We start from the raw sequence: 24,280 nt of genomic DNA, 5'->3' as shown, positions 1-24,280 counted from the left end.
GCCAACGCTGCTGCTAGTGTGTTTTGGTTCGTGGCTGCTGCTGCTGCTGGCATGCTTCTTATGGTCTCTATTGCTGGTGCTGTTGCTGTTGCTGGTGCTAGTCTCCATCGTTGTCTGTTGTGGCAGATGCTTTGGTGTTCTCGCCGCCCGACGTTTTGAAAGCGACGACGGCATTCTCGGAGCAGCAATGAGGATGCTGGTTCTGGGATGCGTATATGTCCGTTGCTGTCCTCCGAAGGCCTTGTCCTACAACGTCTCCTCAAACGCTGCCATAAGATCACTCTGCATGTTCATGTCGATTTGGCCAGCCAACTGCGTCGAATAAGTAAAAGAAGAAAATAAAACTTGTCTCCAGCATACATACATATGTAGGTCCAGACAAGGGGTATGCCACTTACCGCTTCGCGTCTGCGTCTCTCCTGCTCCGCTCTTCGCTGCTCCGCACGCTTGGCTGCTGCCCGATCTTGCGGCGATTGCTGTGCCGGTGAGCTCTGTCCCTGGCCCGGCGACGCCTTAATGTCCTCAACACGAGATATCTGGGACTGGGTGTCATGCACGCTTTTCCTATGGTAAGTCACAAGTGGATTACATTTGAGGTCATGGAATGAGGAACATGAATAAACACTTACCTCCCACTCTCCATGGCCTCGAGGGGCGAGGAGGCCAGAACGGTCTGTGCTGCCATTGTTGTCGATACGTGATGGGCCTGGGCATTCGCCACCGCCTGAGCGAGCACCACCGCCTGCGGGCCATATTCAAGGAGTCCGCTGCCCATGGTCCCGCCCCCACCGCTACTGCCTTGGCTGTTGGAGCCGGGCCCTCCGCTGCCGACCACACCGCCCACGCTGCTATTGCTGTTGCTGCTTGTGGCACCGCTGCCAACGCCGCTGTTGCTGTTGCTGCCTGTGTTTGCCAGTGGTCCGATGATGCAGCCGCCACTGTTCGGCCCGCCGCCACTTGCCGGGCCACCACCAACACCACCACCACCACTGACGGGGCCCCCACTGCCGCTGCCCGCACTGCCGGGTCCGTTGCTGTTGGCCGAGTTGCTGCTGTTGTTGCCATTGCCGGGCAGGAGTAGGCCGCCGTTGCCTCCACCACCACCACCACCGCTGCCCATGCGGGTGGCATCCACAGCGCTGCTTGACCTCTCCCTATCACTGCTGATCTGTCCTGCCCCAGACTGAGGCGCATTTCCGGTGGAGATGTTTGCTGAGGAGGCTGCCGCTGCCGCTGCGGCAGCTGCTGCTGCGGCGGCTGCTGCAGCGGCAGCGGCAGCCTGAGCCGCCTGTGCGGCGGATGACGACGAGGATGACTTGTGATGCTTGCGCTGCTGCTCCTTCTCGGCAGCCTCCTTTTGGTGCTTCTTCTCCTTCTCGGCCGCCTCCAACAGCTTGAGACGGTCACGTTCTTTGGCTTTATTGCGGAATTGCTGGAATGAGTCCATCGCCGGCTTGGGCTTGCTGCTGCTCGAGCTGCTCGAAGTGTTCTGCGGTGAGCTGGCCGATGCCAGCGACGACCACGAGCTGGCGTTCTTCAGGTTCTGCTCGGCTGCCTTGAAGGACTGCGCCAGTATACTCTGGGCTGCCGCCGCCTGGCTTGAGTGCATCTTCAGGTCGGAGGGCGATTGGGATACCTTTAGCATTGCCTTCAGCTTGTCCGGCGGACTGGGCATCATCGACTCGATCGGTTTCGGTATGAGGAGCATTTTGTTGGCCAGCTGCAGCTGCTGCTGCTGGTGGGCATGGAGCTGCTGCAGGGACTGCTGTGGATGGTGGAGCTGGTGCTGCTGCTGCTGCTGTTGTTGTTGTTGTTGTTGCTGCTGTTGCATCTGCATGTGCTGCTGCTGCAGGTGCTCAAGGTCAAGGAATGCTGTTGCCGTCAGATTATCGAATCCTGGCATGCCAAAGTCTGCCACACTGAAGCCATTGTTGTGCGCCTGCTGCTGCTGCTGCTGCTGTTGTTGTTGCTGCTGCTGTTGTTGCTGCTGTTGTTGTTGCTGCTGTTGCTGCTGCTGCTGGGAGTGCTGGCCGTGGTGTTGCTTCTGTTGATAGGCTGCCGCAGCCGCCATATCGAGGTTAAAGTTCAAAAGGTTGCCGTTCATACCGGGCACATTCTCAGTTCCCTTTGTCAACAGATCCGTCATGTAGTCCATGTGGTGCTGCTGCTGCTGCTGTTGCTGCTGATGCTGCTGCTGCTGCTGGTGGTGGTGTCCAAAGGGCGGCTGCGGCTGCTGCTGCTGTTGACCAGGCTGCTGCATCAGGTGTCCCTGCTGGGCCATCAAAAAGTTATCGGTTAGGCCCGATTTGCCCGTGGAGGCCGCCGCCGCACTGAACTCCAGGGAGGCCAGCGACTGCTCGACGGGATCGTCGAACTGCGGAATTTGCTTGAGGCCCGATGCCAGCGAGGCGCCCGTCAAGCCATCACCCTGGCCACCCATTGGGTTGGTGTTGTGTGTGTGGCCCGAGGCGGTGCCACTGCTGGTGTTACTCAGGCCGGCGCCCCCTCCAGCTCCAGCTCCACTTCCGACGCCGACGCCGCTGTTGCTGTTGACGGTCGACGTCAAGGCAGCGGTCAGCGCCGCGTGATTCTCGACCAGATCGCCACCGGGCAGATTGGGTTGCTTGTGCAGATTGCTGGCTATCCGTATGCCGCCCCCTCCGCCCAGACTTGCGGCCTGGGTGGGCACACTGCCGGCATAGCTGTGGGGAGGCAGGGAAGCGGCTCCGGCAGCTCCACCGCCAGGCGGCACTTTACCAGTCATTAGGTGGTCGTTTTGTCCGTTCTTGTGGTGCGCCGTTGCACCAACCGGGCCGTGCAGCATGCTGTTGTTGCCGCCCGCGGTGGCGCCGCCGAAGCTGCCGCCGACCTGCAACGTCGTCTTGTTGTTATTGTTCAGCATGGCAGCCGCCGTCATGGGATTCGGATTGCCCAACAGATTGGCTGCGAATGGAATGGAATGGAGCAGGAGCAGGAGGGTAGAACACACACAAAGGTTAGTTAGGCACACACAATCGGATCGGATCGGGCATTGGATAGTTACCCATTTGTGATGTGGGTGAGTTTTGGTTCAGCACGTGGTCCAGGCCCATGTGAAGGAGCGTCGGCGTCAAGCCGCCACTCGGCAGGGCTCCTCCCAGAACAACGTTCAGGCTGGGATTATTTACCTGTGTATTCCGGTGGAGCGACACAAGAAGACAACGATCGGCGAGCAGGAAACGAGAGCGGGGAGGACAAGATGGGAGACAAGTAAGTTTGTGTTTTACATGCAACACTGAGACTACAGATCGATTGACTATCGATTGGTATTCGATTGAAATGCATCATGGACATAACAAATGCAGCGACAAACGGACAGGACATCGATAGATCGATTCACGATATCTTTATACCTATTATTTATATACTTAATGGGTTGGGGTTTATATACTTTATGGCTTCCTGCTACTTACATTGCTGCCATTTGAGTCGCGTGGCTTCTTTTTGCGCGGAGGTCGTTCGTCGCCATCACCTGTAGTGGGGAGATAAATTAGAGAGTGAGAGATTAAGTAACGGTCAGGCCACGTTGTCAGGCAGAGCAGAACAAGGCGGGAGAAGGAGAAGTTAAAAGCAAAGAAAGACACACAAAAGCCAGCAGTGGTTGGGTTGGGTTGGGTTGGGTTGAATGGCACTGTGCTTAAACGAGGCTGCAGCTAATGCTGGGCGTCGCCTAAACAAAAGCAAAACAAGAAAAAAAAAAGAAGGGGGTGATACTTGAGTGGAAGGATAAGCAATTGATTTACATTGGGGGGGGTGGTGGTTGGGGGCATACACATGTTAATTAAATGTGCATGTACAAAAGAGAACAAAGTATTCATATGTGGTACATAGGTTTTGTATATAATATAAATAATAATAATAGTGGTAGTGATAGTAGTATGTGTATTAAAAATACCTCTTACAATGCCGATCGATCGATGAAACAATTGTGTTGTTGGTGGTGCCGGGAGTGGAGACTGGGGCGTATTGGATGGGTTTGGGATGTACGCGCGCTTTCCTCACTCATACGGAGAAAGCGCACACGCACGCGCCCTCCCTCTCTTACTATAGCTCTGTTTCTCCTACTCCCACTCTTCTCTCCCTGCCCTGTCTCTCTCACTCTCTCTCCCTCTCACTTTTATCTAAACTGTAAATGAGAAGAACTGCAATCGGGCGCAAAACGGAAATAAAGACCCCCCACAAAGACCATCCACACCACACGCTCCAACACACCACTGCAGCCGGCGAGGGGGTTGGAGGGGGCAGCCGTTCGATCACAACAAACCAACCATCTTCTTTCTAGGCGTATTTGTGTGTGTGTGTTTGTGTGAGAGAGTGTGTGTTTGCACTGTACCAACCAGCTGCCATGTGGTAACTGCGTACTGTACCGTTATTTCAATCTGCTTTTTTGCGGTAATGTACGAACTCGTTTTCGTTGTTGTTGTTGTTCAATATCTATATAGTATAATTTAATTGTATATTATAACCAAAAAAAAACCACAAGCAGAATGCCAAATGTTTTTGGAATGAGGAAGAACACACGTTTGTTATTTTTTTTTCTTTTTTTTTTAATAAACATTTTCTTTTCTCAGTTTTGTTGTTGTTGTTGTTGGTGTTGTTGTTGTTTGTTGTTGTATTCATTGCTTTTTGTTAAGTTTTAGTTTAGTTGTTGATTTTGTTGGTTTTTGGCGCTGCCATTTGTTAATAATAAATATTATTATTTTTTACTATAAATATTTAAGTGTATGCATGTGTGTGTCTGTTGCGTGTGTGTGCTTTTTATAATGCTAAATATGTGTGTGGTCTTCGTTACGTTGCCTTACGTCAAGTTCCTTCCGCTTGTTAGTTTTTGTGTTCTGTCTTGTGTCTGAAGAATCGAAGAGCCGATTCTCTAACCCTCTTCCTTTCCCTAAGATTTGTTGCTATTTATATTATTTTATATTATGTTTGATTTTACTTTCGCCTTCCCATCTTCCAGCCATTATCTTTTAAACGACGACTGTTAGTTTTCCATATTTGGTTTTCTTATTTTGTTTCTCACTGCTTCCATTCTACCTCACGAGATAGAAACAAAGTCTATCCCAAATGTAATCTTCAAGTAATCCTTCAGAGTAGTCCCCAAAGTATCAAAATCTCAATGATTAGATGTAAAAAACTTGACAAAAGTATGGAAATGTACAAAGAATTTGCTACTTTTCGACTGTCGACTGCTTTTTAAATGTTGACATGTTGTGCTATTCACACCATTTGCATGGTAAGGCCAGTTGGAAGTAACTCTCATTGAAAACAAAACAAACATTTAATCGGATTTCTGGCAGTGAGATGTGCATGGATGAAATAAATATCGGTGGAAACGACAAATCGTTTAACCGATTGTCAAAGCTGCTGCTCTCTTGCTGCCTTTTTTGGTAGTGTCCTTCTGTCCTTCTGATTTTATCCTATTCTCTCTCACTATGGTCTGCCCTTTCAATGTGATTTTGTTGTTAGTTATTATTATTGTTTCTGTTGTTTGTTTGTTGCTGTTTGTCTTCCATCATTCGTTTTCATTTGATTTATTTAAAATAGTAAAAATTTATATATTTAAATTGATTCTTTTATGCAATTGTCTTTTTTTTATAAAATGTTTTCTTTATTTCCATTGCATTCTCATAATCATCATCCATTCAATCCTTCTCATCTTCTATATGCATTTCTTTTGTGTATATATATATATTTTTATTTATTATTTTTCCATTTTTTTTTTTTTTTTTTTTTTTTTTTTGAAAAAAACGTGCAAACAATGTGTAAAGGGGAAAGCCGACAGCCGAAAAAGATAAAATCAAATGCTTTCGGAAAACATTTGTTGATTTACTGTTTTCTTTGTAATTTCTTTTTAGTTTTTCTTTTTGTTTTGTTTTTGATACCTCCTGACCAGCATTACCTATATAGCAGTATTGCATATATCTATGTACAATCACTAGATCTAGTTGGAGCTATAGAGCAAAATACTCCTATTTTCTGGTTTCTGTTCAGTTTCGTTTCCGTATCCGCTTAGTCCCTTGCCTTATCCCCTGACATTAACCACTACTACAGACACAAAGGCAGTGACAGAGTGAAAGAGAGAGAGCCGAGAGAGGACAGTGACAGAAATGGGGAGCCCGACACTGACACTGATCGACACTGGGCCTGCCCTGGACACGCGGAGTTTTCTACATAATCGTTTTATACCAGGTACTCGAAGAGTAAATAGGGTATATTGTATTTGTTTTGTTCTTTTAATTCTCATGTTTCGCATATTTTTTTGGTGTGTGTGTTCTTTTTATCGGTTATATTTGTTTAGTTTTAAGCTGCCTTCTTGAATCGAATCGACTGTTCCTAATTTTGAGCGAGCATGGAAGCCTTGTCTATGGGAAGAACCGTTTCTTCATATTTTGTAATAAATACACATACATTAAATACAAGGTAGTGGGTTGGTGGTAGGAAGGGAGTGAAAAAACAGCGGCTCAAATAAACGTAACACGGCACACGGAACAGAGTGTTTTGCGCTCATGTATTTTACATCTGTATGTACACATATAGTATAAAATAGAACAACAACAAAAATTACATAGAGTTCACGTTAACGTTAATCTCGATTCTAGTTGAAAGTGCGATGGTTTCATCGCGAATTGTGCTACTTGTGTTTTCCTACTTTCTTTTCACGATACAAAAAACATTTAAACAAATAAATAATATTGATATTTCACCATACTAAAGGGTAGCAAATTAGTCGAGTTCACGTGGTTGTATCATATTTCGCAGCTCGCTGAATGGAGTCTGGCATCTTCTTGTCAAGTTTTCGAATGAAATATGTCCCACTTTCTGGACCGCACCCAACCCGCTTCCACTCCCAATCCCACTCTCTCTTTCTCTCTCTCTCTCTGTGTCATCAACAGCTCACGCTCTATCTCTCTCGATGTCCCGATATATTTGTACAGTTACGTTTGTCCAGTTATTTTTTTTGTAGGCTTCTTATGGTTTTTTTTTAGTTTTATTGGTTTTTTTTTCTTGTTCTCTTTTCGCTTCGAAGCTTTTCATACCTTCTATGTTTTTACACATTGTCTGCAAGTGTATAGAGAATTTCAAATATATTTTTGTTGCATTTGCATTTGCTTTTGGTTTTTTTTTTTGGTTGTTTTTTGTTTTGTTTGTTTTTCTTTCATTATTTTAAACATACTATATTGGTAATTGTTCAACATTTGGTATTATTAGAGGGGGGTTATAGTTCTGATTCAATTATTATTATATTTTACACATAGTTTGTGATTGTGTGCGTGTGTGTTTCCTGCTGCTTCCTGCCGTTGTTGCTTTGGATCCAGTTGTTCATTTGGTATTTTTTCATTGGATTCTACGAGCATATATTCTAACGGCGAGTAAGAGACCACGGATCCGATCCCAAGAGCCTACACCCAAACATCAAGCCATAAAAATGAAATAATCATCTGACTCGACTGTGGAAGGACACCCTGGACCAGGGATCAAATCACATTACGCTATGGCAATGTGGTGTATGATCTATGTAATGTATGGCATGTATGTACATATGTTTCAATATGTGTGCGGCTGTATGGATGAATGGATGAACGGATGTTAACACGAGATGGAATGGAACTCGAGATAAAAAAGCGAGCGGAATGAGCAAGAGCTTCGCCCGGCCTCACACTCCCTCTCCTCCCACCTGCTTCTACAGAAAGCGGCGACAATGAGAGAGAGAGAGAGAGCCCATTGTCCAAACCGTGAGCACAGTCGCGAGGAAGAAGCCTCATGTTCGAACAGAATGCAGTAAGATATCACTTTTGAGCCAGATCGAGTGTAACAGTAAGATAAAATACTTGTCAGATGAGTTAAGTTATATTTCTATTGTAATTTGTGCACTGTATGACATTAACATGACCATGAAACCTTATGGAAATAATAAAATCTACTGCTCTTCGATTTCTTGTATGGATAGATGTCTTGTCTGTTGCTTCTCTTCGATCAAATCTCTTAATCAGATCAGATCTCTATTTAACAAATCGATCTTTACGGCTCTAACGAATGAATGCGTCCAGGGCAGTGGCTGATGGGCTGCGGTAAGTCTGGATAGAACCAAAAGATAGCCAGGGACTTTGGACTTTATAGTGACAGTAAAACAAATTTAATTTGATGGAGATGGTTATGGCGATGGTGATGGTGATGATGGTGGTGTTGTGCCTTTATGTGAATGATTCGTTTATAGCTCGATTTTATTCGTTGATCTTTGCTGTCCATGTAGGGCTGCTCTTTTGGCTTTATAAGACTTGATGAAAAGTTGTTGTTAAATCGACTGATTGATTGGTTGGTTCTGATTTGTTTGATTGGTTTGATTGACTGATTGATTGATTGATAGCTTGGTTGGTTGGTTTGTTGTTTGTTTGGTTGGTTGGTTGGTTGGAGTTGGAATCATTTCTTTCTTTTTGAAATTGGCTGCCCCCAATACACAATTGCTTCACGATTTTTTTCAGCATATTCTCATAATAATAATAATAATAATAATCATAATCATAATATTGGTAATAATAAGGTTTACTTGTTTGTTTTTCTTTTGTTTTGTTTTGTTTTTTTTTCTTTCTTTCAAAAAAGACTTAAAGTAAAGAGCTTTTTGTAAGCGATTTCTGTTCTGTTTTCATTTTCGTTTTTTAGATAGTTGTGTGTGTGTCTGTGTGTGTAAGATTTTAGTTTTTTTTTTCTTTTAGTTTTATTCAATACGAGTGCATATATATATAAGTAAATATATATATATATATACACAGACATAGAATTGTAAACGATATATGTATGTATATTCACATTATTCTTGTGTGTTTTCTGTTGTGTTCTGATTTTTGTCTTCATTTAAAAATACAATTCGTTTAATACCTATGAAATGCTTAAATATAATATCTATTTGCATATATATTTTTTTATATATATTTATCTATATATATACATATATATATTTTTTTATATATGTATTTATCAGTGTGTGTATGGATTTGTATATATAATGAAGTATATACGCTAAACTAGACCTAGAATTAGTATTTATACATATAAATATATATATATATATCGGTATATATGTATGTATATATCGGTAATAGAAAGGTTTGCAGTGGTTCTTAGTCTCTGTCACTACCATTTTGGCTCGTATGTCTGTTTGTATTTCTCTGTCTCAGTTCATTATATTTTTTTTTTGGGTTTTCTTGCGACTGTCAGGGGCCTGCCGGAAGAGGGGTTGGTTTTTAGCACACGGTGCTTTTTTACATTAGGTGGGACATCTCCCACTCCCCTCCTTTGACAGACTTGGACCAAAATGCATAACTGTACAATACATTTCAAGAAGAAAAAAAAAACAAAAAAAAAACAGCAAATTTGTTTAACAATTCTGCATAAGTCAGCATCAGAGTGTATGTATTTATGTAGTGGTGGATCGCCTGAAGAACAATTAACTAATTATCTACCACAACGTATAAAAGTATTTTGTTGGTTTTACTAAGGAAAAAAAAAATAAGAAAGAAGAAATATTTTGCTTCATCTGTGAATTTTGTTCCTTTTGTTTCCTTAGAATTGAATGCGTATTGCACTTTTTCGCGTGAACTTGGTTCTGGGTCATTTCTAACAACAATACAAAAATCTTTTTTATTTAAATTAATTTTTTAATTTATTTATAAATAAACAATTCCGAAACCAACAAAGGAATAGAATAATAAATAGCTCTGATGCGTATTGCCAGTCTGCTTTTGTTTGTTAACGGTTAGTAAAGGGGTGGGGAGGGGTGGTGTAAGGGACCCTGCCTATTGCACGTAGGAGACTCTTGCCAGTTGGATTGTTTTGTTCACCCTCTTTTTATTATTTTTTTCTAATTTTTTAGCACACCAAAACATTAACAAAATGCGCTAAATTCAATAAATTGAGTTGAGATTGTGTGTGTGTGTTTGTGTGTGTGTGTGTGTGTGTAGAGGAGCTGGATGCTCAGTCAGTCGGACTCTCTCCATTTAACACCCATTAATTGTGCAGCAACCCATCTTCCAGACACCCGCCCACGAACGATGATAACGATGAACGAAGATGTAGAGGAAGAAGAACTAAGCAAAGCATTAAACAGCAACACACACTCTCTCGCTCTCTATCTATCTCCTGTTCTCCCCTTTGACCTATCCGTACAAAATTATAAACTAAAAACGCCTATTTATATTATGCGTGTGTGTGTGTGTGCTACTACAAGATATACACAATTATAGTTATGGGTTTACATATATAACTAGATAAATCTATATATCCAAATTCAATTAATTAAGCCCAAAATATTACTACAATTTGCAAAACTCCTCCCGCCTACCGCCTACATTAATTCCCCCATATCTTTTCACAATATTTTCAATCTCACATTCAAATTACACACACAAGCTTATGAGTATGTTCTTTTTATTATTTTTACAATTATGCAATGCGATACGCACTCCCTTTTTAATAGCCTTTCTAAAATAAGGTTTAGGATGGTTTCTTTCAGAGTGTTTTCGGTTTATCTGTTTTTCTGTTTCCTCTGTCCCAAATAATCCAACCCATTGTGCACAAACTCTCTCCTCTCCTCTGCTATTTACTTGCTCTTGCTATTTACCATCTCTTCTTCTTCTGTTGCTGCTGCTTTGCTTGATTCTTGCTTGCTTGCTTGCTATCCTCCCTCTTCATCTTCAACTACCGCACGCACGCTTTTTGTTTATTCTGTAAGTTGTCGGTGTTACTGTCGATCGTCGATCTGTTCGATTCTGTTACATGCTGCGCTGCTGCTGCTGCTGTCTAAAAACGTTTCTTTCATTACATATATATTAATATTTATATTTATATCTATATATACATATATATATATATATATATATATATATACACATATATGCATACGTATATATAAGTCTATATAAACTAACAAAAAAAAAGGCGTTATAAGGTAAAACAAACAAACAAAACGCGTCCTAACCTGCTTCACTGTCGCTCGAGTCACTCGAACTGCTATCACTCGAACTCGAGGACGATGAATCGCTGGAACTGGAACTCGACGACACGGGATTCGCTGGCTGCACAGCCTCCACTTTGTTCGAGGTGGAATCATCTGTGGATGAATGATGATTATTCAATTGGTTATTTGGTAGTCAGTATGGGCCCTGGTCTGCCTGAGTCCGCAGTATGCCAGGCAGGATCTTGGATTGGTCTGTCGCCCGACTTACCTTTCTTGGCGTTTTTCTTGCTGGCCCCCAGCTGGCCGGTGACATCCTGCAGCCGCTTCTCCAGCTCCTGCTTCTTTTCCGCCATTTGCTCATCCTTCGATTTGCCGGAAGGCTTTTTATCTACACAGATTGGGAGAGACGGACAAAGTGAGGAGTAGTGTATTAGTACAGCACAAATTCACCCTCGATCAATGAGAGAGTAAGGTATAAGGGCAGGAGCGGGGGATAGATATAGATGGGTGGGTGGCTGGTTGGTTGGGTGCATGCTTGGTTGCTTGGGGAAATAACGAATCCTTCTCAGAGACAACAACAACAAGAAGAATTAAAAAAAACAGCATTCTCAAGCTACGAAACAGATAGGAGGACAGGAGGTTCATGCATTTTCTCATATATGAATGTAACTACAGACAAAAATCAGAAACAAATTGAGAGAGGATACAGGAGACAGTCGACAGACAGACAGAAGAGATAGAGTGAGAAAGTGAGTGGGGGGTTGGTGGGAGCGCATTTAAATGAAAACTTAATGTAAACTTTTTATTGGTTTTTGGTTTTGTTTTTTCTTGAGAGTTTGGCTAACTAAATCATGACCACTCGTTTCTTTCTTCAAATAATGTTTGAAAATTTACACAAAAATTCGTTTTGAAATGGAAATTTGGAAAAATTTGGATTTGTGCTAAAAGGCAAGGGTAAGAGAGAGCAATAACAGCAATAAAGCTTTTCAACTTATTCTATCTGTTCAGTGTCTATCGCCCATAGATTAATTGAATACCAAAGTTGCTGCTGCTGTGCTCTTCTTGGTGGTGACTGTACCTGGCATTTTGTCTACAAAGCGAATTATCTGCTTACAAAAATATTTTCTATACAAACTAGACTAGCTTCTCGAAGAGACTAGACATTTTCCTGCACTCTTTACAAAGAATTTGCAACGCAAAAATGGTCGTCAATTTTGGCGCTTTCGTTTTAGGCTGAAATTTTCCATCGGCTCTACTTCCTTTAACTATCTTTCCTGATTCTGGTTTTGCATTACAGCCTCTACGGGCACTAGTCTCTTCCTGACTAAATTTTGATTGCACTCCGTCAGCCAGAACACAACCAAAATGATTCTACATCTGCTTCAACTCGATAGGATAATTTTTGAGCTACTTCTCGAACTAATTGATCTACTCCTTATGTATAGACATCCTCTTCTCCTTGCTGTTCTTGTGCTTGCTCTTGTTCTAGATTTTTGTGGTCCCGGTTTAGTTCCAGACTTACAACATGGCTTACGTGTTTTCTTGCGCAAACACGACGCCACATAGCTTTCAAGCTCGCGCAGCGTCGACGGCTTCAGCGTCTCAAAGTCGATCTCTATCTCGTCCGGATTGGAGTCACGCAGCGATGGCTCCCGATTCTGGATAATGTGCACCACACGCCCCAGCTTGTCGCCTGTCGATGGGGAAAAACACGATCATTGATTAGTTATTGGCTGATTAATGCATGGGGTGGGGTGCATTTGGCTAGTTTGGCTCGGCAGTTGGCTCGAGAATATAAAGAATTGTGACTCCTACCTGGCAACTTGTTGATGTCCAGTGAGAGCTGTCGCTTCTCATCGTACGACATGGGCTTGGCCGTGTCCTCCTCCTCGGAGTCAAAGTTCATCACCTGGCTGGGCTTCTTCTTGCTGCTGCCGCGCGCACCGGCTCCGGTTGCACTGGTGGCATTGGCGGCATTGGCAGCACTGCCACTGCCGCCGCCTCCGGCACTATTGCTGCCCTTGCCACGCTTTGAGGAATTGCCGCTGGGGCCGGTGGCCCCACTGCCGCCGCCACTACCGGCGCTGGACGCTGCGCCAGCACCACCGATGCCGCTGCCCGCGTTCACCGTCACACCAGAGGAGGCGCCGCCCGCTCCCGCATTGCTCGAGCTTCCCTTACCACGCTGGCCCTTGCTCTTCGATTTACTGCTGCCGCCGGTTCCACCAGAGGCACCAGGACCCGCTCCCGCCGCAGCCATGGCGCTGGCCATGTTGGCTCCCTTGCCGCCCGGCGCTGGTCCCGGTGGCGGTATGCCGGCCGTGAAGCCAGCTCCGGTCGCTGCCGCATTGCCCGTCAGTTGGCTCATGGCAAGGGTCATGTCGTGGGCGTGTGAATGAAGTGCCGACACATTGGGCACTCCGCCGCCCGCTCCGCTCGCGCCTACCAGCGAGCCGCTGAGTAGGGCCGATAGGTTGGCTCCCGCTGCACCGCCCGCCGATAGGGCCACGACGCTGGCCGGCACAGAGACGCCACCATGGCTGGCTGACGGACCACCTGCGCCACCTCCAGCCGAGCCATGGGCATGATGAGAGCCCGAACCGGCTCCAGATCCCCCACCGATGCTCTTCTTTTTCTCTTTGAGTTTCTTCTTGGCCTTCTTCTTGGCGGAGGCCTCCTCGGAAAGTTTTCGGATCTCCTCCTGGAGACCGAGCAGCTTGGACTCGAGCATTTTCAGCTTGGCGCTGCGCTCCTCATCCGAGTTCGACTCGTTCTCTGTGTCGCTGGAGTCCTCGCTGGACGAGTCGCTGCCATCGTGCTTGAGGGAAGCGCTCGAATAGCCACCGTGCCCATGGCCATGCCCGTGACCGTGACTCTGGCCGTGTCCATGCCCGTGCCCATGTCCGTGCGTATGGGCATGATGGTGGGCCGCATTCGAGACCGGTTCGTCGGGTATGTTGGCGTAGCGCATCTCGAAGACATCTTGCAGCTTCCGGCCCATGGCCACGACATCATGATCTGGCGGATTGTATTTGTAGCAGTTGGTGAATATTAATCGCACATCGGCCGCAAACTCCGGTGCGCTCTTGTACTCCCGATTGTCCATTTTCCGCTTTACGGTGCCCAAATCCATCGGCTTCTTGATGATGTCGTGGTAGTCGTGCAGTCCCAGCATTTCGGCATCCACCGGCTTGTAGAAGGGCCAGGCATAGCCCGAGTGCTTCTTGCTGAACAGCTCCTTGAGAATCTCGTTGCATGACTTAAGTGCGTCCGACAGCTTCTCCTTTGACTTGGCCGCCGCAACACTGGCGGCAACACCCGCCGCCAATCCAGGCACGACACCCATCGATGGCGACATCGCATAACCCGAGCCCTGGAATGTAAGATCCTGTGGTTCAGTGCGTTTCAGTTCATCATGTTGTAGTAGGCCGTTGGATGTTGATGTTGATGTTGATGATGGATGATGCATTTGTTGGTTGTTGGTTGTTCGAGTGGAGTGCAAAACATAAACGAAAGAAATCAGAACAAAATTAAAGAAAAGAAACAAGAAGAAAAAACAAACATTGGATTAGCAAACGTATTTCGTGTTCCCTAAATGTGAAAATGCGTACAAGAGTGTAGTACAGTGCGGCCTCGAACGAGTGAACCCTCTAGCTTCTCTTGCTACTTTGACTCTTGAAGAAGTACTTCTACAACATGCAAACTGTGTGATGATGATAAATGCTTTCAGCTGAGTCCTTGTAACCAAAGTACAGTCTCATGGAAATGAATTTATTTTACTCAAGTGATCGTTTCAGTTCCATCACTGATTATTTCACGCATCCAGCCACTCTAGCCCGGCTGCACTGTACCTTAGCCTGTATGCACTTTCATTTGATTGTTTTTCTCTTTTTAGTTGTTTGCTTATAAATGTAAATGTAAATGTAAATATAAATGATATTTGTATATATACATCAAATGTGAAAAATGAAATTAGAGTAAGAGGCAAGGAGGCAGCGTGTTGTGTGTTGATTGATTGATTCGATTCGATTCGATTCGATTATGTACTAAAATCGTTACATGATCGCATAGTATTTTTTTCCACCTTACTATACTTGTGTGTTCCTCATTTCTTCCCCACCCATTCACCAATCACCATTCACGAATTTCTGCATCTGTCAAGTCTTTCAATGAAGAGGAAGGGACTGGGACTGGTGCTTGTGGCTTTACATCTTCGGCATAATGGAATTGATAAAGGATCAAGTGAGCAAGTTGTGTGTTCTATGTACAAAAATCGTCAACATGAAAATGAATTATTTGAGTTTATAACTGAAAATTTAGAGAGTTTCCCTGTATCATGCCCAATGGAGTCTATGGAGGAGGCCCGCCTGGGACGTAAGAATTGTAGCAGGTTATTTGTTCTAAGCACTATATCTTTTGAATAAGCGCGCGTTGGTATCGTCCACGACACCGATACATCGAGTGGAGATACCAATAGATTAAAGTCGATCACTAAGAACTATCGATAAGCGGGTAACCGAGATTGCGGGAAGAAGGGACTTGGATGGTACTCATCGTGCGGACCGGTCGCATATAGAAGGAATTAATTAAAAGAACTATTAAATAATAATCCAAAGGGTGTGCCTATTTCTTAATTCACCAAGGGCCGCCTACAGATTTTACTTGGAATGTTTATGTACAGTGATGACGGGAGTCACGCTTTGGAGCTCAAATTGAACACTTGTGTGGTGGGTCCACTGTTGGCTGGTTGGCTGGCTGATTGTTATGGTTGGTGTTTGGTGTTGCGGGGGGGAGAAGTTTTGTTTGCGGAATTGTGTGGTTTCTGCATGTGTTAGGTAGGAGGGTAGGCGAGAGGCAACACCTCAAAACAAATGCGTGGGAGCATTGACTGTGGGGATGCAGCAACAAATATATGATGAGCACAACATCTGGCAATGCCCATTTACCCCTTACCTTTTTGCCCTTTACCTGACGATTAGATTCCCTACGCGTCGCTATTTTGGCCGACTTGGAGTCCATTTGGGCGTAGGGGGACTCAAATGCATTGGCCGTTGGCGTCGTTGTGTCCGCCTTCCGTTTGACGCCCTTCTTCATTTTCGCTGGCTGTTGGGGCGGTATCACCGCATCGACACCCACACCGACGACTCCAACGCCCGCCGTACTGTTCACGTAGGAGGAGTGCACATTTGTGGTGACGGTATTAACGGATGGTATTGTCACACCACCCGCCGTGCTGACTGTGCCGGGAGCTCCCGCTCCACCGCCAGATGCTGATGCGGCCGCCGCCGCTGCTGCTGCTGCCGCCGCTGCTTGTGCCGCCGCCGCTGCCGCTGTTGTTGCCGCTACCGATGCAGCCGCACTGCTGCTGCCGTCCAGTAGGGAGGAGCTGTTTACCGCCGCCTGGGTGGCGCCCGGATATGCGGCCTGGCTGGTATTACGAAGGCTGGCGATAATGGCGTCGACCATCGTCGTGGCCGTCGTCGTGGTATTGGTGCTGCCGGGGACTGTGTGCGGAGGCATTGTGCTAATCGGTGGTATGGACGGTGCACCGCCGCCGCCGGCCGTCGATGAAACCGTTCCGCCCATCGCTGATACGGGTCGAGATGTTGTCCCCGACCCCGCCGCTGATCCGTGACCTCCGGCACCCGCTGACTGTGTCGCCAGGCCGCTGCCCATGCTGGGCAACTGTTGGGCCGATGGTGCTACCTTATTGACGGATCCGCTGCTACTGCTGCCAGTACTGCTATTCGCGACAGCCGCACCCGTTCCTGATACCGCTCCACCGCCTGATCCTGACTTGGGTATGGCCGGGGCTCGTGCTTTCTTCTTGCCACCTTTGGCCGTGGCCGGTTCCAGTTCGAGCTCTTCCTTGGGCATCGTCTCGATCTTCTGCAGGAACACCTTCTCCAGCGTCTGGGCCATCACGACCACATCCTCGCCGGGCTTATTGTACACGTAGCAGTTATTGAACATCGTGTTGAAGTCATGGATGGTCTCCTTCGCTGACCAGTAATAGTTGTTCTCCAAACGCTTTTTGATCGTGCCCATGTCCATCGGCTGTTTGATGATCTTGTGATAGTCGGGCAGGTTGAGCTTTTTCGCATCGACGGGCTGCTGAAAGGGCCACGCAAAATGGTGTTTCCATATCATCTTCATCACGGTTTTGATCAGAAATTGCAGTTGATTGGTATTGCGACCGGGTCTATCCGCTGGAGGCATTACCGGTGGCTGCACAATGCCATTGATCGGCTCCACAGGCGGCTCGTAGCGAGGTGGTGGTTCGTTGGACGACATGGTTTTGTTTTTAATGATGGTAGTTATAATTACTATGATGACAACAGTGGTGGTGGTGCTTTTGCTGGTGCTGCTGCTCCTCCGCCTGTTGGCTGATGGTGAGGCTTCTGGTTGTTGCTTTTGCTTCTGTCCCTGGTCCTGCTGCGATTGCTACTGAATGGTGGTTGTGCTGCTGCTGTTGATGCTGATTATGCTTGACTGAGACGGCCGACACACACACACACGACACCACAGACACGAGAAACACACACGCCCGGGGCCGTCTCCGTCCGTCTCCTCTCCGGTGCGGCGATCGCCCGCTCGTGTACAAGTCCTATTATGTGGCTAACTTCCGGCAAGTCCTCTTCTCCTTACTGGAAAATTGATAAAGGCCACCACCAGTTCCGCCTTCGGCTAGTCCGACTCCTCCTTCAGTCGCTGCTATTGCTTCTGATTCGGCGGATTCCAATGCCTGTCCTCCTGCTGCTGCTGCTCCTGCTGCGGTTTTTGCTTCTGCGATTCTCCTCGATATTAATAATCCGCTGATTGATGGATAATGCTGTTGTGTATTCCGTTGCTTCATGCTAAGCAATGTTCCTCAACTGTCAAACGAGTCCGAGGATTAATCAATTCACATCCGAATGCAAATTTCAATGTTCTACTTACCAGATTCTCCAGATACTGCATGCGCTCCCGTTCCGGCGGCTTTATTGGGCCGGGCGTATTGAGGCTGGCCCAGCTGGCATTTGGACGACGAGGAGTCTTTCTTCCACCTGGCTTTATTGCTACTCCAATTGTATAGCCTGACGATTACTGTTTTTTTTTTTATTTATTCCTACTCCTTATTCCTAATCCAAGTTGTGGTGGGTAGTCTTTTTTTCTTTTCGTTCTAGCAGCAAGCCTTCAATCTGGAATGAATATGAAAAATTTGTTTGTCAAGCAAAAAGTCAATTTTTTTTTTGCCGGCAACACTGTTTTGCAACTCTGGCCTGCTGGGGTCCGGCCCCATTGCCCAACACTGAGCCAGGGGTTACATAAACAAAGGTAGTAGCACGCACAAATAGTTTATAAACAAAAACAAAAACTTAATAAATTGTGAGAATGGCCGGAAGAGAAGAAAGAACAGAGCAGAAACAAAGCAGGGCAGAAGACAGATAACGGAAAGCAAAACACGGAGAGTATAAAACAGAATAATGAAAGGGAGCGAAGAGACCACGGGCACTGCCACTCACTGTACAGAAAACACACGAACAACACACGGACTAAAACACACACAATCTGTTTCCGTGCACCTCCTCTTTGTTGATCCCGTAACATAGTGCATATTGCTTTTATATGTGGGTTTAAGTTTAAGTTTCAGTTTTGATTTTTATTCTGTTTTGACGACGCCGCTCGTCAGGCGTTTTACGTTTAAACATTTCCATGTTTTTGCTTCTTCCACGGTGTGTGTTGTAGTTACTTTGCCGCCGTTTTGCCACTCACAGCAACAGCGAAAATAGAGAAGGCCAAAGAGAACCAGAGCCACCGCCACTACAATGCCGCTCTCTCGATTCGAATTTCGAAAATACCTCGGAGAGAGAACCGACAACACAACATACTCACATGCTGCCACATATAGAGTCGTCCCGCTTCCACTCATCTCTTGTGCGTTATCAAATCTCCAAGGGGCAAAAGGCAGACGACAAATGGCGGTTAGACAGTCTTTCACAAAATTAAGTTAAAAAACTACATTCAATTCCCAATCCACTAAGCGAAAATCAATTATTGAAAACAATAGTGAGACACAAGAGCATAGAATACACACAGCACATTTTCACACACACACGAACATAGCACGGTGTACGTGCTGTGTGGCGTGTGTTGTATTTTCGAAATTCACCACACTATGCAACACACCACACCGCTAGCGCGCTGCTCTCACATTTTGTAATTTTCTGTCGTTTTGTCCATCAAAGCATGATTCATGCACAACAAAAAACTCGCTTTGTTTGTCGTACCACACGCACACCACCAGAAAATAAAACAAGTATATAGGTAATTTTTAAGTCGATTTTTTTAGCACCCCTCTATTACTGTTCTATGGTTGAGGTGAGGTGGTACGCTAGCGGGGTCCTAAGCTGACAACTAAACACTCATACTAGTGCACCAGCCCCACACAAACACACACACAACTCGAGCTCGCGCTCACACTTTTTGCCGATATCCCATTGCCGCCTGACAGTGGCACAAATAGCATTCAAATTGCACACTTTAAAAATACAACACATGAAATACATACATATGTAGATCAAGGCCTCATTTATTTGTGCTCATTCATTTGAGTACATTTATTTACACATGTGCGTATGCCTGCATGGTCTGTGCCGGCCGGCACAAGCTCTCTCTCTTCCATTCCATTCCCATTCAACGCTTCAACGTATCAGCTGTCTGTCTGTCTGTGTCACAACTCCATCAATTATTTGTGCGCTCTGTGTTCAAATTTCACATTTGGCCCACTGTAGCCGCCACCACACGACTAGCTGTTGTTTTTGTTAGTTGCCAAGTATACGGCATACATGTCCATGTCTGTGACTGAGAGCGAGGCGAGCGCGTGCTTAATTGTGTGCGAGATTTCGTGTGACTTTTTGTGTGACGCAAAATAAGACGACGGAAAGGCAACAGTATCCAGATACAGTGAATTGCAACAAATTGAAAATGGTGGGGGAGATAAAAAACGCAGAATGGCCAAAAACGTTTTTTTTTTCACTATTTCTAAAAGGGAGAAAATATCATCAAAAAACGGCAATAGCGGGCGGCTGGTTATCTTTTAGTCTCCCGTTCCCCACTTCAACACTCGCTCGCAACAAAACAAAACATTAACTGTCACTCACACACACACACACACTCATACTTGCTCTCTCTGAGAGGAAGAGAGAGTAAAGCGAACGAACGTGTGCGGTTGTAATTATGTAGTACAGTAGACTTGAGTTTTCAACAGAATTTCCGTAGAACCGAGTCCCGAACCAGCCACGAACATTGATGCCGAACGTGAGCATGTCGCTCGGCTCTTGGCATCATGGCACGCTATATGCTTCGTAATGAGAAATTCAAGGCAAAGCACAATGACGATGACGTAGAGTGTGATTGTATGGAGAGAGGGAGGTGGGTAGAAGCAGCGCACAGCAACGGCATGCACAAGGGAACAGAGATGGGGAGTACGACTTGGATTAGGGGGACTAAAATGGAAAGATTAAAGAGCCAGGCGGCAGTTGATATTTTAAATCGAAACCATTTTCCAAAGATATTTCACCGGCCCGACCCTGCCTGCTGCCTAAAAGTAGGTCCAATAGTTAAGTTTGTCTCGAGAGAGCTCTCTCTCGGATAAACAAAGGTTAACAACGGATGTTTTTATTTTTTTCAATAGAAAAAGCCGTTTAAGAAACTGAAAAATTCATTAGGATTATATTTTAATTCCTTTTAGTACTTTTTTGCATTGGACTTGAACTATGCTCAAACCAAACCAGCTATACAAAAATTAAATATTTAAATAAATAAAATGCTCACACACACACAAACAAACATTCGAAAAGTTGCATCTGCCAGGCGTTTTGGCGTGTGTTAGAGCGAGACAACAATATGACCGACGTAATACGTAGCCAAATGCAAATATGGCGGCATATCGACAGACACGAGACACAGAGCAAGGAGAGAGATAGCGCACGATGAGAGAGAGTGCCGAAAAAGAGAGGAATCTTTTTCGAACGCTGCTGCTGCTGCTTGTGTATCTGCAAGTATGCCGAAAATCATTTGGATAGCTACTACACTCTCTCTCTTTTTCTCTCCATTTCTCTGTGCTTTGCTCTGCCGCATGCCTCTAGGTTAATAAATCGTGCTAATAGTGGCACGAATTTAAAGCCGGTTTACATGCTGCCCGAAACACCAACGAAGTCAACAGTGACGCCGGCAGCGATGTCAGCAGTGGGGTCCACCAAAAAGCATCAATGAAATTTATGGGCCGCTCAACTCAGAGACCTCTCTCTCTCTCCCCGCACCCAAATGACAATCCCTAGTGCATTTACGCATTTTGATATTTTTACCGAACAACTGCTTTATCTACAGTGCACTTAGTTGCAGACTCAAGCTGCTGACTTGTGCTCCTGCCACTGATGCACATAAATAAGCCAGTCTTTTTTGCCGTTGTTTAGGCGCGAAAGTAGTTCTAAACAAATGGCAGAAAGAACAATAAACAAACAGTAAGCAAAAGCAAAAGGCAAACGCAAAGACAAAAGTAGCCGGCAAACTGACATTAACCCAGAGAGCGAGAGAGAGAGAGCTCAAGCGGGCGCGTGAGAGTAAAAGGCACGTAAATGGGAATAAAAGGTACTTTGGGGCGGGCAGGGTAGGGGGAGGGAAACGCAATTGTCAAGGAATTTCCTCATGCGAGCCAGCTCTTCCAACGTTTGAGGAAAACTAATGCCAAAGAACGATATTCCTGCACTGACAATATTTATTTCCATATTTGCTGATTTTTGCATTTATGTAAATGCAATTAGTTTGTGGTTATCACATAACACATGCCCATTTTAGAGATTGCATCGCGCCTCTCCGATGATAAGGACTTGCTCTTCATCATTGGACTTTCTTTGGCGAGTTCCATCCCTGGAACGTTACTTGTTGTTTCGCAATAATAAACTAAATTTGAGAAAGATGATGGTCATTGATGGTAAGAATTTCCCTACTTCAGCCATGGAAAACCTGCTCCATTTGATCGGTGAGAAACCATCCGTGTATAACGTTTAGTGTAACAGCAGCTCAGTGAGATTCTCTTCTGCCAATGGCCGGTGGCCAGACTAAAGGGGGTTGGAAATGCTGCTTGGGAATGCAGCTGCCGGCTGCGAACGGACTCTTTGGCTCTTATTCTCTTCCTCCCTCTCTCCGTTACGAACCGACGACAACGACTTCCCATCTAACATTTTTGGATCCCATGGAAGAGCCTCCCACGTGCTGTGCTGGTGGATTTAACTTACATTTTTTACACATTCAGGATATTTTTGTTGTTTTGTTTTGTGTTTATTTATCCAAATGAATTATATTATATGGCCGCTTCTTCTTCCGAATATGCTTTGCTGCTGGTGCTGCTTTTGCCGGTTTGTGGTATAGCTAGTTTTTTTTGCCCGGTGCTTTTTCTGTGTTTAATCCTTTCTTTTGCGATGCCGCTGCTGTTGTTAATGTTTTTTTTTGAGCCGTGTTTCAACTTTATTTAAGATCTGTCTTTCGCAGACAATTATTAAATTTCCTCTCTTTTTGGGTACTTGGCAATCTTACTTCAGTTATCTTTATCGGTTGTTGAGTCCGAAAATCCTAAGCAGGCTGCAGGATATGCTGTTATGTAATTAGCATTACTAGCATTTGAACCACTGACGTTTGTTCGGTTCGGTTGTGGCAGCCAGATGAGAGTTTTAACGCTCAGCACCATGGCTTGTTTTGTTCCGTGAATGATTTTTCGATTTATTTTCACTTAAGATACATCTCCGGTTAGTGGATTTTATTTTTAATTATTATTCTTGAGGCTGCATTTAATTGCGAATATATATGTACACAAATGCGCCAATAATCTTTAAACATGTTATAGGGAAAGGCAACTGCAAATAAACAAAACACACACAAAAATAAACTTTGGAATCACATTTCCTTGTTTCACACACTTTTTTCCCACAAGGGAACCGAATGGGAGAGAGCAGGGGAGCAAAGATACAACGTAACCGCCATACGACAACGTCACGTCATGAACACACACGCAAAATCATAATATTAATAAAAAAAAATTCACGAATCATAATACATAGTGTACATATATAAATATTTATATGTACATATGTACGTACATCTACACATGTTTATATGTACGATTCAATTGCCGCAAAGAAAACAACTAAATTCATGAAGGATAAGAAAACGGACGAGAGAGGGAGAAAGAGAGCAGTGAAACTTTTTTTCGCATTTGGCGCGCGCGTCTCTGTGTTGCGTGTGTGTATGCCTCTCACTCACACACACACACACACTCAGCACTCTTCTTCTTCATCTTCCTTCTCTGCTTCTTCATTTTGCTTTTGTTCCACCACCAAAAAAAAAACCCAAATGAAATGAAAAAAAAAATCCGTCATGTCCATTGAAGTCTCACATTTTTCAAATGCTTTTTTGGCGCTAATTTCACATTATTTTTCATAATTTTTCGGCCGCATCGCATGCCTTGCACTACACACTGCACATTTATCACAAATTTATATAATTTTTAGCGATTTTTACCAGCTTTTTTGAGTAATTTCTACACCGACATATGTACGTACCGCGCGTACGATTTTTCGACAAGCGCGCGTTTCTTGTGAGTAAAGCAGCACGGGCGACGTTGTCGCCATCAAATATACAAAAAATTTTTCGAATTTACTGAAAATGCGAATACACACACACACATAGACAGGAAGAGAAATACGAAAGAGCAGCCGCAAGCACGCGCATCGTGCATATGCTCATCTCGCTCTGGCGCATGGCCTCGAAGACATGTGTGCAACAGAGAGCCAGGCCAGTACTCCGAGATAGAGAGGGAGAGAGAGCAAGCCCTGCATCTGTGTGAGTAATCGAAAATTGGTTCGTGCTGAGAGAGAGAGAGAGCCATATGTAGGGTGGTGAATTTTCACATCCGACGTGTGAAACGAGGAGCGAACGTAACAGCGAAACAAAATGGCGCTGCCGCAGCAGCTAGCACCAGACCTGAGCGTGGAATCGGAAATTTGCTGCAATCCGGCGAGTCCAGCCCGGCCCTGCTCTGCTTGGACTTCGCAGCGGCCAGGCCGGTCAATTAAGAAATAGAATATCCATAGCTAGGGCTAAGATTGCGATCCATGCGAGTCGCCTTAAATTCGCCCATGTTTTTTACATAACAACTACACATTTGCTACTTATGAATTACATTTTCATGTAATTACCGGTTTCACCTTTTTCATCGAAATGTGCTATCGGGGAAGTTCCACCACCGAGATT

At 45.1% G+C, this 24,280-nt stretch overlaps 1 protein-coding gene and 1 long non-coding RNA gene across 13 annotated transcripts; both read right to left on the bottom strand.

The window, feature by feature from the left end:
- LOC117892081 (homeotic protein female sterile) lies at positions 1 to 23,684 on the bottom strand. Of its 11 annotated transcripts, none has more exons than XM_034798072.1 (13): positions 23,549 to 23,684; positions 22,270 to 22,884; positions 17,930 to 18,171; positions 15,944 to 17,865; positions 12,806 to 14,378; positions 12,513 to 12,683; positions 11,259 to 11,378; positions 11,012 to 11,143; positions 3,453 to 3,511; positions 3,044 to 3,167; positions 630 to 2,943; positions 399 to 564; positions 1 to 312 (listed from the first exon to the last, which is right to left on the bottom strand). In XM_034798072.1, exons 4-13 carry the CDS (start codon positions 17,282 to 17,284, stop codon positions 247 to 249), a joined length of 6,066 nt encoding a protein of 2,021 aa, XP_034653963.1. In that variant the 5' UTR covers positions 17,285 to 17,865; positions 17,930 to 18,171; positions 22,270 to 22,884; positions 23,549 to 23,684; the 3' UTR covers positions 1 to 246. The 11 variants fall into 11 exon arrangements, with proteins under 11 accessions (XP_034653963.1, XP_034654007.1, XP_034654024.1 ...); XM_034798116.1 differs by having other exon boundaries at positions 12,806 to 14,363; XM_034798133.1 differs by having other exon boundaries at positions 12,806 to 14,363; positions 15,959 to 17,865.
- On the bottom strand, positions 3,898 to 10,855 carry LOC117892148. Of its 2 annotated transcripts, XR_004648687.1 has the most exons (3): positions 10,842 to 10,855; positions 6,897 to 7,551; positions 3,898 to 4,147 (listed from the first exon to the last, which is right to left on the bottom strand). It is a non-coding gene; the product is annotated as an uncharacterized LOC117892148 (long non-coding RNA). The 2 variants fall into 2 exon arrangements; XR_004648684.1 differs by lacking the exon at positions 10,842 to 10,855 and having other exon boundaries at positions 6,897 to 8,744.
- Positions 23,685 to 24,280: the final 596 nt, after the last annotated feature.

This window comes from Drosophila subobscura, chromosome A (genome assembly GCF_008121235.1).
Source record: "Drosophila subobscura isolate 14011-0131.10 chromosome A, UCBerk_Dsub_1.0, whole genome shotgun sequence".
NCBI classification, from domain to species: Eukaryota; Metazoa; Arthropoda; class Insecta; order Diptera; family Drosophilidae; genus Drosophila; species Drosophila subobscura.
Note: the sequence above shows the minus strand (reverse complement) of the source record. Positions and strands in the feature narration are given on the sequence as shown.

Excerpts from the sequence above, each read along its gene's own strand:
- LOC117892081 (XM_034798072.1), bottom strand. The coding sequence starts at position 17,284 with ATGTCGTCCAACGAACCACCACCTCGCTACGAGCCGCCTGTGGAGCCG. Across the intron at positions 2,944-3,043 it reads CTCACCCACATCACAAATGG|CCAATCTGTTGGGCAATCCG; the intron begins GTAACTATCCAA and ends TTCCATTCGCAG. Across the intron at positions 565-629 it reads GAGGCCATGGAGAGTGGGAG|GAAAAGCGTGCATGACACCC; the intron begins GTAAGTGTTTAT and ends GACTTACCATAG.